Source organism: Lagopus muta, chromosome Z (assembly GCF_023343835.1).
Source record: "Lagopus muta isolate bLagMut1 chromosome Z, bLagMut1 primary, whole genome shotgun sequence".
In the NCBI taxonomy this organism is placed as follows: Eukaryota; Metazoa; Chordata; class Aves; order Galliformes; family Phasianidae; genus Lagopus; species Lagopus muta.
This window is the reverse complement of record NC_064472.1, coordinates 57,981,169-57,996,088: the sequence shown is the minus strand read 5'-3', so window position 1 is coordinate 57,996,088 and position 14,920 is coordinate 57,981,169. Positions and strand designations below refer to the sequence as shown.

The following is a 14,920-nucleotide window of genomic DNA, read 5'->3' as shown; positions in this document are numbered from 1 at the left end:
AGGAGCTGGGATGAGAGCATCTTTATTTTTGGTCGTGGGGGGCTCGCTGTGCTTTACAGATCCTTGTGGAAGCACAAGCCAGGTGAAGGCACGGTAAGGAAAAGCCGTAAGAACTGGACAATTGTTACAAGTAGAAAAATCGGTACACTTCATTTCTTATCGACACTTAAAAAAAGAAATTAATTCCCACAATGCTTGGAAACTTGCCCCTGCACTGGGCAGAACCCATTCCGTCAGACGGCGGCTGGGAGACAAACTTCACCGGCCCTCCGCTCCTCCCCCTACTCGGACGCAGAAGATGCTCTTTCCCTCCCACATCCCTAAGGGGACCGGGCCGAGCCTCTCTCCCCACCTCTCCCTGCCGCAGCTCCCCGTGGGAATCCACTGCACAAAACATGCATAGGCTGCAGCTGACATTGCAAAATCGAGGTTTCCCCAGCATCATAGGAGTGCAGAACAATTTGGGCTCAAAACTGGGTCTCCCTTGAGCCCTCCAGGGGCACAACCTCAGCACATTCCAAGACCCCACCCCTAAGTGGTGGGAACATCACAGAGGAGGGGTGAGCGGTGGGGTCCCAAACTCCCAGGCGGTGTGGTGAGCTTCACCTCCCCATCACTAACCACATCAGAGGCGAGGTGGGCACGGCCACTGCAGAAAAGATCACTTCAATTTAGCATCATCAAACCTAAAAGAGCTTAATTAGCGTGCTCACAGGCTGGGCACGACGTCCGGGCATGTCGTGCAGCTGATGCAGTGCAGAGCAGCACCCAGCGCAGAGAGAGCCGTAGAATGGGTGGGGGCACACACCAGTGGCAAAGTCCTTGGAACCCAGCGTGTGAAAACGGAAGCATTTTTTGCATTTAGAAATAAACAGGAAAACGTGGCCTCTCCCTTTTTCTTTCTTCCTTCCTTCCTTCCTTCCTTCCTTCCTTTCTTCTTTCTTTCTTTCTTTCTTTCCTTCTTTCCTTCTTTCTTTCCTTCTTTCCTTCTTTCTTTCTTTCTTTCTTTCTTTCTTCTCTTTCTTTCTTTCTTTCTTTCTTTCTTTCTTTCTTTCTTTCTTTCTTTCTTTCTTTCTTTCTTTCTTTCTTTCTTTCTTTCTTTCTTTCTTTCTTTCTTTCTTTCTTCCCTTTTTTCCTTTTCTTTTCTTTTCTTTTCTTTTCTTTTCTTTTCTTTTCTTTTCTTTTCTTTTCTTTTCTTTTCTTTTCTTTTCTTTTCTTTTCTTTTCTTTTCTTTTCTTTTCTTTTTCTTTTCTTTTCTTTTCTTTTCTTTTCTTTTCTCTCTCTTTTTTTTTTTTTTTTTTTTTTTTTGTGTCATATTCACAGTGTGATCCAGGCAGTTAATGAATAGCCACTTTTTTTAAGTGGAGCTTTCAAAAGGAAGATAAGATCCACAGATAATGCCATTGATCCAGCAGTTGGAGAGAATCTCTAGAACAAAGGGGCTTTTCCATAATTCTGGACCAAACTTCTCTGTCCCTCCTACCAGTAGAAAATGAAAGACTGAAGAACTGATCCCACTTGGTCGCTGAGAAAGAGAAGACTACTGGATCTAGAAACACAGCCCCGGCAGGGCTATGTCAGGGCAATTAGAGCTGTAAGATGCTGCTACCACTGTCAGCCTTAATCTGTGCGTTGATGGGCAGCACGAAATCCAAGTTACAGCCCACAGGAAGCACAGCCAGTGAACCCATATTGCTTTGACAGTTGCACTCATCTAGAAATAATGCAAAACGTTATTTAGATGTATACATCACGACCCTGTGCTCTAGGAAGAAAACAATCTAATGAGGGGCTGGGAGACTCCTTGCAGAGAGCGAGCAGCGAAGAGACTTCTCCCCCTTCCTCCTCTTACAATTCTTCGTATTTTATCCTATTGGAGCGCCGCATTGGGGCTGGCTTCACTGAGCTGTTCTTTGCCTCCACTGCTTCGCTGAAGAACTTGAAAATGGATGGAAAACTCTTCCAGGAAGTCAGTTCATGACGCTCCGTACCTGCAAAACAAAGTCACAGGATGAGTCACTTCATGGTGGCCTGTGCATTGCAGCAAACCTGCACCACAGCCATAGGCGTATGGCACATAGTGGTTGGGCTTTGCTTGTGTCAGAATGGCAGGAGTCCAGAGGTGTGTCTATCCAGGGAACAACTGTGCCCCCATGATGATTGGCTCCATGGAAGCACCTCTTCTGTCAACTGAGAAGAGCTGGTGTACTTAGTCCTGTACCTTTTTTGTTTTTCACAGCTTTTAGCTTGATACACAGATATTAGCAAAAACAGAGGCCAGACTTCAGCAACAACCACTGCAAGATGGTGGTGCTTCCTTCCTCAAAATAACCAAACCTGACATATGGGCAGAAAGTGAGTGTCATTCCACTCCTCCTTCTGCATCCCACTCAACCATACCTCTCCGTTTGCTGGGTATTTCTATTGCTTTACAAGTATTTCCTTGAACGCGTGCCGCATTCGCTCGACTTACAAAAACAAACAGCAAAATGCCCCAAATCAACCCAAGAGAAGCGCTCACCTTCCCGCGGAGCCGAGCACCGGGGAAGTGCTGGGATCTCTTCCTGGAGACCCCAGTTACGTGGAGACGCTGCCTGGAAGTCTCTGGATCCCAGGCCCTCCGTTTGATACTTTAACATTGTTAATGATAATTCTTTAGTCTGTAATAGTAGGTCATTGCTATGGTTACTCTACAATGGCGCAACACTTCACTTTCCCCTTCAGCTATTCGCTGAGACCCAGTAACCACATTTGTTGCCTAGCAACAGTTTTGTGACAGTACCGCGATCTGGGGGTGACGACAAGGAAGGACGTGGTAGGCCAGCGGGGACAGCAGGCACAGAGCCTTGTCCTGTAGGACTCTCACCCGTGTCCCAGCACAGGAGACGAGCCCTTGGCACGGCTGGTGTCACCGCGGTGCCTGGAGGCCTCCCTTGGTGCCTCGCCAGGCAGTGCCACATGTGCGTCACCTGCCAGAGCGGGTTTTATGGATGGACTGCATGCCAGAGTGCAGACAGACGGCGCTCCTGACACAGGTCCCCTCGCACACCTGTGTCACACACATGGAGCGCCGTGCAGAGCCCCGCCAGGCACAAGGCCTCACAGATGGCTCCCCAGGCCCGCACCAACACAGAGCCGGCGCCATCGCCTGCCTGCAGCCATCCCCTTCTGTCCCTGTCGCATTCATGTGCATTAATATCTGCTGGATTCAATTAGGTGAAAATACAGCAGGCGAACATTATGCTTTTCTTTCTCTCTCTCTCTCTCTCTCTCTTTTTTTAATCAACAACGTTCCTCCTTTGTGAAAGGGCCATCCAGAAACAAAGAGTGACAAAACAATAAGTTTCAGAAGCCTCCCCTTCCCTTTCTCTGCCTTGCCTTCTCCCATGCACTCTCCTCATTTCCTCAAGAGAGATCAAGCTCACATTCACTGGTGTTACTGAAACTGATTAACCTAAAGCTTTCCTGTAGCAAACCTTCTCAACCCACCCCTCTCAAAAAACAATTCAAGCTTTGAATCTAGAGGGACACAATGATTCAGTGGTCTAAAGCAATTTTAACACTCCCTATTTTCTCCTTCCTAGTGACTATCTTACTGACAGATGAACAATTTCCCTGGTGATAAAATCACTACAATGGCTATTTAGTTTCTGGGATTATGACGATTCTTTGCTTGATTAATACTGCAATAAGAAAAGCTTGCCAAGTATCTGCCTTGGCTCTTTATAGTCATTTAAAGGTCAAATTTTGTCCTTACTTATTCACATTCAACTACCACTAAAGGGAGAGCCCTAAAAATTTAACACTGCACAGACTGTGCATTTATGATTTATATACCAAAGGCTTGGGAAATTTGACAGAAGTGAGAAGAGTTATGTCCTCAGGGTGATGACAGACTTGGCCATAACGTTTTTTGCCAGAGGAAAAATATCATTGATGATTGCAATCTCAGTTGTGTATTTTGTAGTAGACAAATCTAAATTAAATGGGTGAGAAGCCATCTATTTTCTGATGGAAATAATCATTTGTGAGGGCCACATAATAAGAAGCTTCTGTACTACAGCTAAGATACTCTAAGGTATATATCCTCATAGTGCTCACTAATTTCAACAAATATGATTATAAATTGCACAACTCAAAACACCACATTAAGCAATGGTTTGGACGTATGGACTGTGGTGTAACAAAAAGATGTATGCAAACTGCTACATGTGGCAGACAGCTGGAACATCCTAAACTATGCTAGGTCTACCACTGCAGAAGGACAAAATCCATCAGTCTTACTTCTCCCAACCCGAAAGAGACCCAGAAGGGGGTGCCAAAGGGGTCACTTGAAGACATACAGATGGATGTGAAATAGTACTGGGGAATCACCAGCATGGCACAGTAAAAAAAAAACACAGAAAGAAGGTTTGAGAGAAAAGTGACCTCCTGCTTCCAGTGCAAGAGGAGGTAAGGAGAGATACATTTGTGTTTTACCAAATGCAGAACACGGTCAGGGAAGAACTCCAAAAGTGGATTGAGCAATATGTGAGGTAAAGCGAGTAATGTAAAACAGTGAACAAGGTACAAGAATCAATTTATACACTGCAAGAAAGAGATCCTGACAATTAGAAATAATGTAGACTTGACGATACAGTTGTAAATACAAAAACTCAGATAAGGGAATACTTGCTAAAATTTAATATACAAATCACCAGGTCTGGATGACATGCATCTGAAGGTCTTCAGGGAATCAGTTAATGAACTTGCTGAACTACTGGCAATTATTTCTGAGAATTCATGCACAGTCAGGTAGGCACCAAAGGACTGTGATGGGGGGAGGAAAAAAAAACAATGTTAATCTGAGAAAAGAAAGATTAAATGAAATTAACACACATAATATTTATGTTTGAATGCTATTAAAGCAAGACATCTGAAAAACAAAAAGCAACCCTCCCCCCAAAAAACAAACAAAAAAACCCCAACAACCCTGAAAGTACCTTTAGGGTAACAGAAGCCTGAAAACAAAACAGGATCACATTTAACAAGAACAAAAAGAACCAATTTCAACCGCCTCACTGAATAACAAAAAATGGTGGGCAAAAGATAAATCAATTTCTGCATAGGTTAATCTGTGTGGGAGTAACCTGAGGAGTCACAAGTTATTATGACCCTCCTTATCTTGTAAGTTGCCGTTGTCCTTGCCTCTTGTGCATCAGTATTCTTTGCTCCAACATGAAGTCTTCACCAAGCCTGAGATTTCTGGGGCCAGATCCAGCCCTATGTGACTCCTTACACATGCCATGGACAAGCGCTTCTGCAGGCATCCTACAGCACTCAGCATGAGTGCACTGGTGATGCCTGTGCTGCTCTTGTGGTGACCACAGTAATCAGGTGGCCATGGTGCCCATGTAGGTTCAGGCTCTACCTGTGGGGCTCTGGCCAGTATCTCACCTCAGTATCTTCCCTCACCTCATCACACACTAGGGCTTCATGGTCTTGTGAGTAAGTGCTGTTGCACCTCTTGGATAGAGGTGAGAGCACTTGAGAAGGTAACTAATACATAGTGATGTGAGGTGGAAAATATATCTATGGTGTCCCAGTAGGACTGGTATTATGGCTCAAGTCTTTTAAACACGGCCATTAGGGAGTGATCTAAGAAAATAATGAGACTGCTTATTATTTAACTGGATGAATTAAAAGATGACACGTTGAATAGGAGATAAAGCAAAAGAAAGAGACAGAGAAAAAATAATAAAAATAATAAAGTAGAAGGGGTATAAATGGGTAGAAAAAATGCCAAAGTGAAAAGAAATACGAAGTTTGGACTGACGACTGCAGAGGTGACTGTGTGTTGTGGCCAGGCGCGCAGTGAGCACAGGCATGAAGCCGTCCTTGCTGTTTCTCCACTTTGCTCCCACCCAGGGAAGCTGTCCTTTGGTGGCACCGGGAAGGAGCACTGCCTGCCTGTGTGCTGCCACTGCCATCACTTGCTCTGGCGCAGCAGCAAGTCGGTCACTGTGGTCACCAGCTGTGCAGCACAAAGGTGCCCCCCTGCCGTTCCTGCCCACTGCTCGGCACAAAAACCTCCTCCGGTTGTGTTTAGAAGTGCGCAGCACAATGGTGACTCCCCACGGGGATGACACGATGTGTGGGACAAAGGTTTCCCATGCTGCACAGGAGCAGAGAGTCCTCGAGGCACGGCTCTGTACTGAGGCACGTCTGCAGAGAAAAGTTTCCAGGTTGAAAAGTTTCTCCACAGATATTAGCCACAACGCTGACCCAGGGTCTGATTCTTTAAGCAGCAGTTCAATACTTCAATACCACAGGCTTCAAAAAGCATTAAGGGTGCTCCACGCGTCAGGATTTACTCCTTGATGGAGGAGAGAGCCTGGCTGTTCTCCATGGAGCATCTCACATGGTGGAAAGCTTCCAGCTGGTGTTGATAGGAGTGGATCCTATGCCAGCTGCCACATCAGACCTTGTTCCCCATCACATTGCTTGCCTCTGTGCTTGTGGAGCCAAGCTTTGAAACACACTGGTGCAAAGAGCCTTATCAAAGCTCTCTCTGAATGTTTCAAAGGGTGAAAGGCAGCCTTCTGGGGCCATGTGCACAAACAGCAGCAATTTAAAACTTAGCAAGTGTGTTTTATTCATATTTACACAATGCGGAGAAGCAATGCCATTCATTCTCCTTTTACAAACAAATGAACAAATCAGCAGTCACATTCCCCTCTGACCCAGTGATGCAAATACCATTCAGAAGGATTTAATGGAAATTTATCTTTCTTTCTCCCATGATGCAGACACACACAAATTAAAGTCTTAATGTAAGACTTTATGCTCTTACATATACCATTCTGCAATAGTGTTACAGTGTGATTATACCATTCATATCTTCACGTGTATGTGAGAAAAAAAAACATTCCTGCCTATGATGCTACTAAATGACTTCTATATCACAGTTATTTCTAAACAGGTATTTAACTTTTTAACCTTTGGCTGTGTGAGATGTTATCCAGAATGACAGGTTTAACTATTTTTAATTCATAAGGTTTCTTCATTTACTATTCTTGGAGAAGGATCCCTTGGATCTGTACAAAGTGGAGTGTTCTCTGTGGAAATTACTATGTCTGCTGAGTCTGTTTTGCTCTACTGATGTAAACTTCCGGATCTCAAACCCCAAAACAGAAGACTCTCTCAGAGCATCACGAGTAAAGCCAAGGAAAAAGGAGACTTAATAAATGTCTTGTTTAAAGTCATTAAATGCTTCTGACAAGGAGCACAAGAGCGTCAGGAAAAACATTGGAAAGGAGTCTATTAGCTCAAGAGGCTCTGAGAGAGAGAACTGACGATCTTAGGAGCTTCTACACATGCTGTAGACCTCTGAATGGTGAAGAAAGGTAAAAGCTTGGGAAAAATTAAGAGAGAAGCCATAAACCAATTAATGAAATGGAAGCAGTGATTTCTGAGGGGATATTAAAACAAACAAACAAAACAAAAGAAAAAGAACAAAACTTCAGTATGTTTGGTTTGGCTTAGAAGTAATTGTCTGTGGAGTCATGGACATGATAATGATCTAGAAGTGTCTGGGTAGGGAAATTAATTCTTTGGAGGAACCAAGAGGGAAGAACTAGACAAAGCTGAAGAAATAAAAATACAGCTTATGAAGAGGGCTTAGACTCACAGTAAGCTTGCTTAGATGGAATACTCATACAAAGAAAATTGTGGGAAGCTGCTTGGCAAAGCTAGAGAATAGACTACACATACTAAGACGTTATGCTAAGTTGTTGTCTCCCATGATACATCAGTGTTTATTTTTGTTGGCCATTTATTATCTCTAGTATCTTTAATGGAACAGCAGAAACGGAGCACTAAGAATCCCACTGATCCACGATGAAGATTACCTCTGAACTTCTATATTTGCAGTGTTTTTTTTTTTTTCTTTTTCCCCCTTATTACAGCACACAACCTACACACAAGGAGCAAGCGGCTTGAAAAGGTAATCAACTTTGTTACATCCTTCTCTCAGCCCACATGTAAAAGATGCAAAAATACATACAAGAGCTGAGTGCAAGCAAGGTTTGTAATGCAAGAAAGAGATTGGAGGCTAACACATCATTGTGGCTCTTATTTTCCACCACTCTTCATTAAATATTGAGGGCAGTCCCATGAACATGGGTCATTTGTTTGCTCCTCTGAGTGCTAACTGGCTAAATAAGTGAAAGTTGTAAGGTCATTCGCATCTGAGCAGAGGTCATTGAAAGCCAAGAAATTTTCTGTTGAGTATGCATTATAAAAAGGAAAGAAAGAGTGCCAAACAGCTATGGAATCTTCCTAGTCAGAGCATGGTTCTGTGGCTGGGACAGAGATGTCATTTCCACCAGTGGAATGGTCAGACTGTAGGCAGCTGCAGTAATGCAAGTGGTATGCAAGTACATTAAAAAACAATGAATCAGAAAAAGGCAACAGCTAAAGTGGAGGCTAATAAAATGGCATTTCAAGAGACAGCAATGTCACAACCCCTGGTTTTAAAGGAGTACCAGGCAGCGGGCTGGCTGTGGGTTGCTCTGGGGAGACTGGTTCCACACAGCAAACCTGTTTACAAGTCCAAAATTTCTCCAAAATCTTTATAAAATGGGCAAGAGCACAGGCAAAAGGGCAAATCCAAATGAAATTGCTGCAATCTGCCCTGCAGCCTGTGTGGCCAGCAGAGACACCATGCTTGAATTGGCCCCAGGCCCCACAACCTGGGGTGGATGGGGACTTGGTGCCAGCACAGCTTCCACAGGGTTCAGCAATGGTGCTGGGACTAGGCCATTTGGCAGATGCAGGGAGGCAGTGGGCAGGACACTGGCTAGCAGTTCACAAGGTCTACAGCAGACCTGTGTGCTCCAAGAGCCAGGACACAGGAAATGTCGATGAAAACTTGCTGCCAGTGAAATGACACAGATGACTGTCCCTTCAGCCCTACAGTATTCCAGCCATCACTAGCTTGGTCAGACTGGCAACATGACTCCAAGCAACACTCTTGAACAATGCACTCTACGAGCAGTGAATGCTTGCACAAGGACACATCCTTGAGGAAAGGCTCCTATAGCAGTACAGTGCAACTACAGGCTTCCAAAACACATGGTAACGTGGTATTGCCCCCAGAGGTAAGCAGGTGGGGATTGAAATTACACCAACATTTACATTTATGGCTGTTTCTTCACACCTATTTTCATATCTATATCCATATCCAAACCTATACTTAAATCCATATCTATCTATTATCAATATATTTATATCTGTATCTACATCTCCAACATATCTGTATTATCTATACCTACATCCATTTTTGTATTAATATATTTACCTGTATTTACATATAAAAATAAAATTTCTGTCAAATGTGAGATGGGAAGTTCAGATGTCACCACAGGAAAATGTTTTTGAGCTGAGAAAGTACCTACGGAAGTTTTAGAATCTCATGACCCTCATCAAGAGTAGGTTAGGCAAGAGTTTCTTTCTCCATGAAATACCATGGGTGCAGGTGACACATTAAATAACTCCTTGCATTTTTTTCCATCAGTCCTGTTTTTCATTAGTCTGCAATTTTATCAGCTGTATCTAGACAACAGGTAGCACTGATTACATTTGCAAGGTATGTCACAGTAACTCTGAGGAATTAGAATAACATACATCAGTGAGACAACTGAATTTTTGAATTTTTTATATTCTTTTTCTTCTATCATGATCTAGAAAAAGAATTATAAAATTGCACCCAAGAGCACAAAGTACTTAGCTTTTGAAAATCATCATCTTCTCAAGCAGGACAAAGGAAGATTATTTTATGAACAAAGGAAATTTTACCTGTTCAGTATACCCCATCCTTCCTGAGAACATAGATCCATGTGGCTTCTTCAGAGACCACTATTAAATATGTATTTATGCTCTGAAACTTCCACAGGTTATAAATCTGAGAAATACTAATTTACATGACCAAACTTGACATACAGCAGTGCCATAAAAGAAGTCAGTGGCATCTTCTTACCCCGACACTTGCCAAGGGAACGTATAACATGGTTTCCAAGGCAGTGCTCACTGCTGCCATGCTTAAGCAGATCAAGATGGTGCAACCCAGACCAGTGGTAGCACCAGGCACTGATGGGCACACAACATTTGACTCATATATCATACTGTGACAGTAACTGCATTAAATTAATTAATGCCAAATGAAATACTTGAGAGGCAGATTTTAAAATGCAAGTATTCCAAAATCCCACAGCTTTTCAGTGCACATAAGGCACAGATCTGAAGTCACATTCCTTGCCTGCAAACTCTGCTAACATGGGAGAATGCCACTTATGCACTGGGCATGTGAAAAGACCAGCACTTCGAAAATAGCTAGTCTCCATGATGGTGTTTTATGATTATTTGCTCCTACATAGTAATTGTACCATCAAACATTCAGATGAGAATTAATTATTGGAAATAATTCAGAAAATGCTGATTTCATCTTCCTTCACTGAAGAATATCTCAGATTTGTAAAACCCACCAAGCAAATGAAATTATGTAAATCACCCAAGGAACAGCTGTTCCAGCAGCATGAGCACAAGCTTATCCAGCTTTGGTGCTCCCAAAATACAAGCAGCCCAGGCGATGCTGTAGAAACGGCAGTGCCTGCATCAGCAGCTGGGAAGGGCAGTACTTTAAAGTCCCATGTTATGTGATGGTACATCTCATCTAAAAAAAAAAAGGAAGAAGATCCTTAATCGCCAGCAGGATAAGCACAGACCTGCAATTGCAATACCACTATTATAAAGGAAAACAGCTGAACATAATTTTCTCGCCTTCCATGCCTGGAAGAACTGGCGTGGATGCCATGCATAGAAGTGAAGGAAGTCTTTCCAAGACTCTCGTTGATGCAACAAAAGGGCCTGCAGCAAAGACCCAGTGCTCTTATGATTTCACCAAGAATCTGAGTTCAAACGTCATAAGCCTGTAGTGAATAAATTAACTCCTGCACCACCCCTCCCTCAACTTCTGGAAGAACATGTTCATATTAAGGAACATTTCAAAGTGTTTTTTTTTTTTTTTTTCCTGAAGTTTCTCCTTGGATTATAATCTCCTGTCATACTTTTGTAGGCAAAGGATTGCAGTCGACACAAGCCCAGACTATTTTTAGAGGTACAGGAATAATGGTATTTTACTCTTTTGCTTTCTCCAGTCAAGTGCAGAAGCAGCTCACTCTTCTATTTCCTGCCATTAAAGCTCTCGCAGTCCCCTCTATCACTATAAAAAAGCCCTGCCTTTGAAAGGAAACCTAACGTAACCCATTCTAACCCAACTCAGCCCAGTCCCTTCATGGTGCCTTTGCCACCTCCCAGCTCCTGCCTAGACCTTCAGAATGTGGCTGCCCCAGCCCAGCCACAGGAAGAGCAATATGCCCTGGTCATCCTCCAGAGGTTAAGTGTGTAATGGTGAAGGAGAGGAAAGCCCCACCAACGCAGATGCCGCATCTGATTGCGTTGTACCTCTGAGGAAAGGCTGAGCAAAACTCATCCATCCTCCTGCTGGCTGCGGCTGCCAGAGGATAGGATTAGGGTAAACAAAAGGAAAGATGGGAGTGGGGCATCCACTCACTCTCCCCCTAGACACCTGTCCCAGGTGCCATGAGCTGCCAGAAAGGACTTAGCACCTTGTGTTGAGAAGTGAAATATAACAGTCTAAACCCAAGTGATCCTGAGGATCCCAAGTCAGCTGCTCACCACTCCCTAATGTGTTTAAACTCCACTGACACCTCGGGTGCCTGATCTTAAAGCTTGTGCCTTATTGCAGCATTGCTTCTGTACATGCTCAGAAACACCTCAAGTTTGACAGGGCAAATACCTTCACAGGTCTCAGGCAGATAAGCCACCCCATAATCCTCATAGGTACAATAAGCCTCAAGAGGGAGGAATGTCCTCTTTACTTCTTCCCAAATCTCTTCTCACTCCTTGTCCATTTTCCTCTATCCGAGACATCTATTAGCCTAAGAGGAATTTTTGAGTTTCTCCCCCTAAATTTATCTACCTTCTAGCTTTTTCCAAGACCTTGCTCACCACATACCACTTAATTCTTGTTGCTTCTCATCCACTCACCTAGCCTATCTCTCAGTTCCTCACATCCACCACAGTTCCTCCCTTCCTCTGACTCTTCTTCAAAGAGGTCTGACTCAGATCTTCTCAATCTTACTGTAAAGCAAAATCTGAGATCTGCTTTTGGCTGGTATTTAGAAAACCCAGTCATAGGCCACACTAGCCATTCAAGTGTAATGGTGGGGCAGGAAAAAGAGGACACATTCACGAAAATACAGCAACCCTACTCTGAATGGTAGGGTGACTTAGTGGAAAGGCGAGATGCCTGTGTTTCATCACATAACAAATGCAGTTTAGAATTCAAGTTCTGGAGTCACTGACAGACTTTGGATATTCATTTGGATAAAATCTGAATTAAAAAAAAAAAAAAAAACTCTATAAGAAAACAACAGCTAAAAAAAAAAAAAGCAAAGGGAAGGAGACAGTGCCATTTCACCAATTAATTCACAGTGATACAATGAGCGTTAACCTTCTTACACTGATGTGATCCTTGCTGGTCACTGTGAATGAACATTCTTGAAACAGGCCAGGGACTGATCCCAGACTGTGAGATTTTATGGACAACGATCATCATTGTGGGTCAAGTACAGCTGCGTTGCAATCATAAAATTAATAACCTCTATACCAGCAGCTTTACATGTGGCCGTCTCTGAAGAATGCTATTGCTGTAACTCACAGCCTTTGGAGATGCTATTTATAATTTATATGCAATCTGAAGTGCAAAGATTTTTCTCTCCTGCAAGTCATGGTGATCAATACAGGTCTGCACCCATTACAGCCCAGCGAGGAGAAGTGTGTGGCTGGGACTGGCTCACAAAGGCAGCTCTGCTGAAGTACTCGCTCGTTCAGCCACCTCCAGAATTTGGGCTGGAAATGCAAATAAAGCAAAGGAATTCTTTGTAAGGGTGCCATCCCAGCTATTAGTGTTGCCAACTAAATTAATTACATATTTGCCTTAGAACTTCCCAGAAACTTCAGTTTTCTGGCATGCTTTTCAGGAATTCCAGACTTTTACACCCTAATTTGTAACACACCAGGACTCACTGCTTGATACTCTGAAGTTTCCACATTGTGGAAACCTTCAATTTAAGACTAAGCACCAATTTGCAGAGGCTTTGCAGATGTGAATTACACTAAATTTAATGAAGCTGAGTAATATCACACTTCCCATGACATAACCTCAGCAGTGTCATCAGAGGGAACTGCGCAGTGTAATGCGGCAGGGAGGGAAGCCAAAGGCAATCATATCTCTGGTGAGACGAGTAGATTGGGTGTGAGCAGGGTGGGGTGACCCCTGCCAACGCCTGCCTGAGATCCTCTTCCTGGGGAGTCAGACGCATGAGTGTGTGTGAGAGATGGGTCTGCCACTGGCAGTGGGAAGAACTCACAGTCTGGGATGGACATGGGGGGAAATGTTAAGTTAGTGATGGCAAGAGGGAGAAAAAAGCCTTAAAAATAAGACTTTCATTCTGTTTTTTCCAAGTGTTTCTGAGTTGTGGATGGAGAGGGCTCAACAGGGTGAAGGACAGATGTGGGTTGCTCCTGGAGGAACTGCATAGCATGTTCTGCCAGAAATCCTCAGGAGCTGCAAGACAGGACGGGACAGAAGTCAACCTCCAAATCAGGGTCTTTCTGCAAACCAAGTTTTAAGCACCCAGCTGCAGAACTGAAAAGTTTCTGAGTACTTTCAACGTTTATCTCCATTTGGGAGATCAAATTTCTTCCAAGATGGGGACTGATTTGCTATCTCCACTGATACAAGATAAAAAAAAATACATCAAGCTCCAAAACTTGATGTTGCAGTCATTTCAATGCTAAGGAAACAACTTATGATTTCCCTGCCAGGCAGAGAAAGAAAAAAAAAAAAAAAAAAAAGAGAGAAAACAACAAGGTTAATGACCTTGTTGCATTTCCAAATAAAGATTCTTGTTTCAAAATATTGGCCTGACCTAACAATTGGCCTTTCTGTCTTCCGACAGAACCCGTGCTGCTAAGTCAGGCTGCCAAATAATCAGAAAAAGCATGCAAGGAACTTCATGTCATGACAGGGATCTTCTGTCAGGCACTCCACGGGTTCTGAAGAAAACTTTAGTTTAGTCTCTCTCAGCTGGAACGATGGTAAACCGTGGGAGCTGGAGATGCAAAAGCAAGAAACTGCCAGGAAAGTGTGTTTGGAAGTGGAAGAGAGATGAAGTATTTAAATGAGTTTTGAAACTTGTATCAAATTATTTTTTTTCTTACATTGAAAATCTTAACTTTTTTTTCAGAAAATTAAAACAAAATGAAAAGAAGTTGTCAGGGTAATTTCTCTCTGAAGAATCGCTGAACTGGAATGATGTCATCTTGCATTAAAATTATCAGTTATTGCCACAGTTGGCCTACAAATATTATATTAAAAAAGCAGGAAGAAAATCACTTAAATACATTCAGGGAATTCTTTTGTTTGTGCCCCATGCATATCTTTTAATACTTATTGCTCCAACTTGGCTTGGTTTGCCTAAAACGCTGTAGGCTGTTTTTTTCAAAACAATTCTAAAACAACTGTTGATATATTAGGGAAAAAATGCATGGGGAAAAACAAGATTGAGGTGGGAGCTGAAGTTCTTCTAAATGAGAACAATATCAGCACGCACAAATGCACAGACAAGCACAGTTTGACAGTCACTGCTCATAAAAGATCCTGCAAGGAGTTAATATAAAAACTGAATCTCCTGTAGAGGGAAGTTGGAGGGGAGCTCGTATACAAGCACTTAAGGAAAACTTGCACTGTGGCTGGAATACATGCAGTGTGTTCCCTGTTAGTCTAGGGATAAAT

At 43.1% G+C, this 14,920-nt stretch overlaps 1 protein-coding gene across 2 annotated transcripts in view; it reads right to left on the bottom strand.

Moving 5' to 3' along the window:
* Positions 1-1,307: 1,307 nt before the first annotated feature.
* Positions 1,308-14,920, bottom strand: part of FAM172A (family with sequence similarity 172 member A) — a 256,784-nt gene continuing 243,171 nt past the window's right edge. For both annotated transcript variants that reach the window (XM_048932063.1, XM_048932068.1), the window contains one exon: positions 1,308-1,991. In XM_048932063.1, coding sequence (XP_048788020.1) covers positions 1,849-1,991 — 143 coding nt within the window. In that variant the 3' untranslated portion in view covers positions 1,308-1,848. The remainder of the gene's footprint in view (positions 1,992-14,920) is intronic.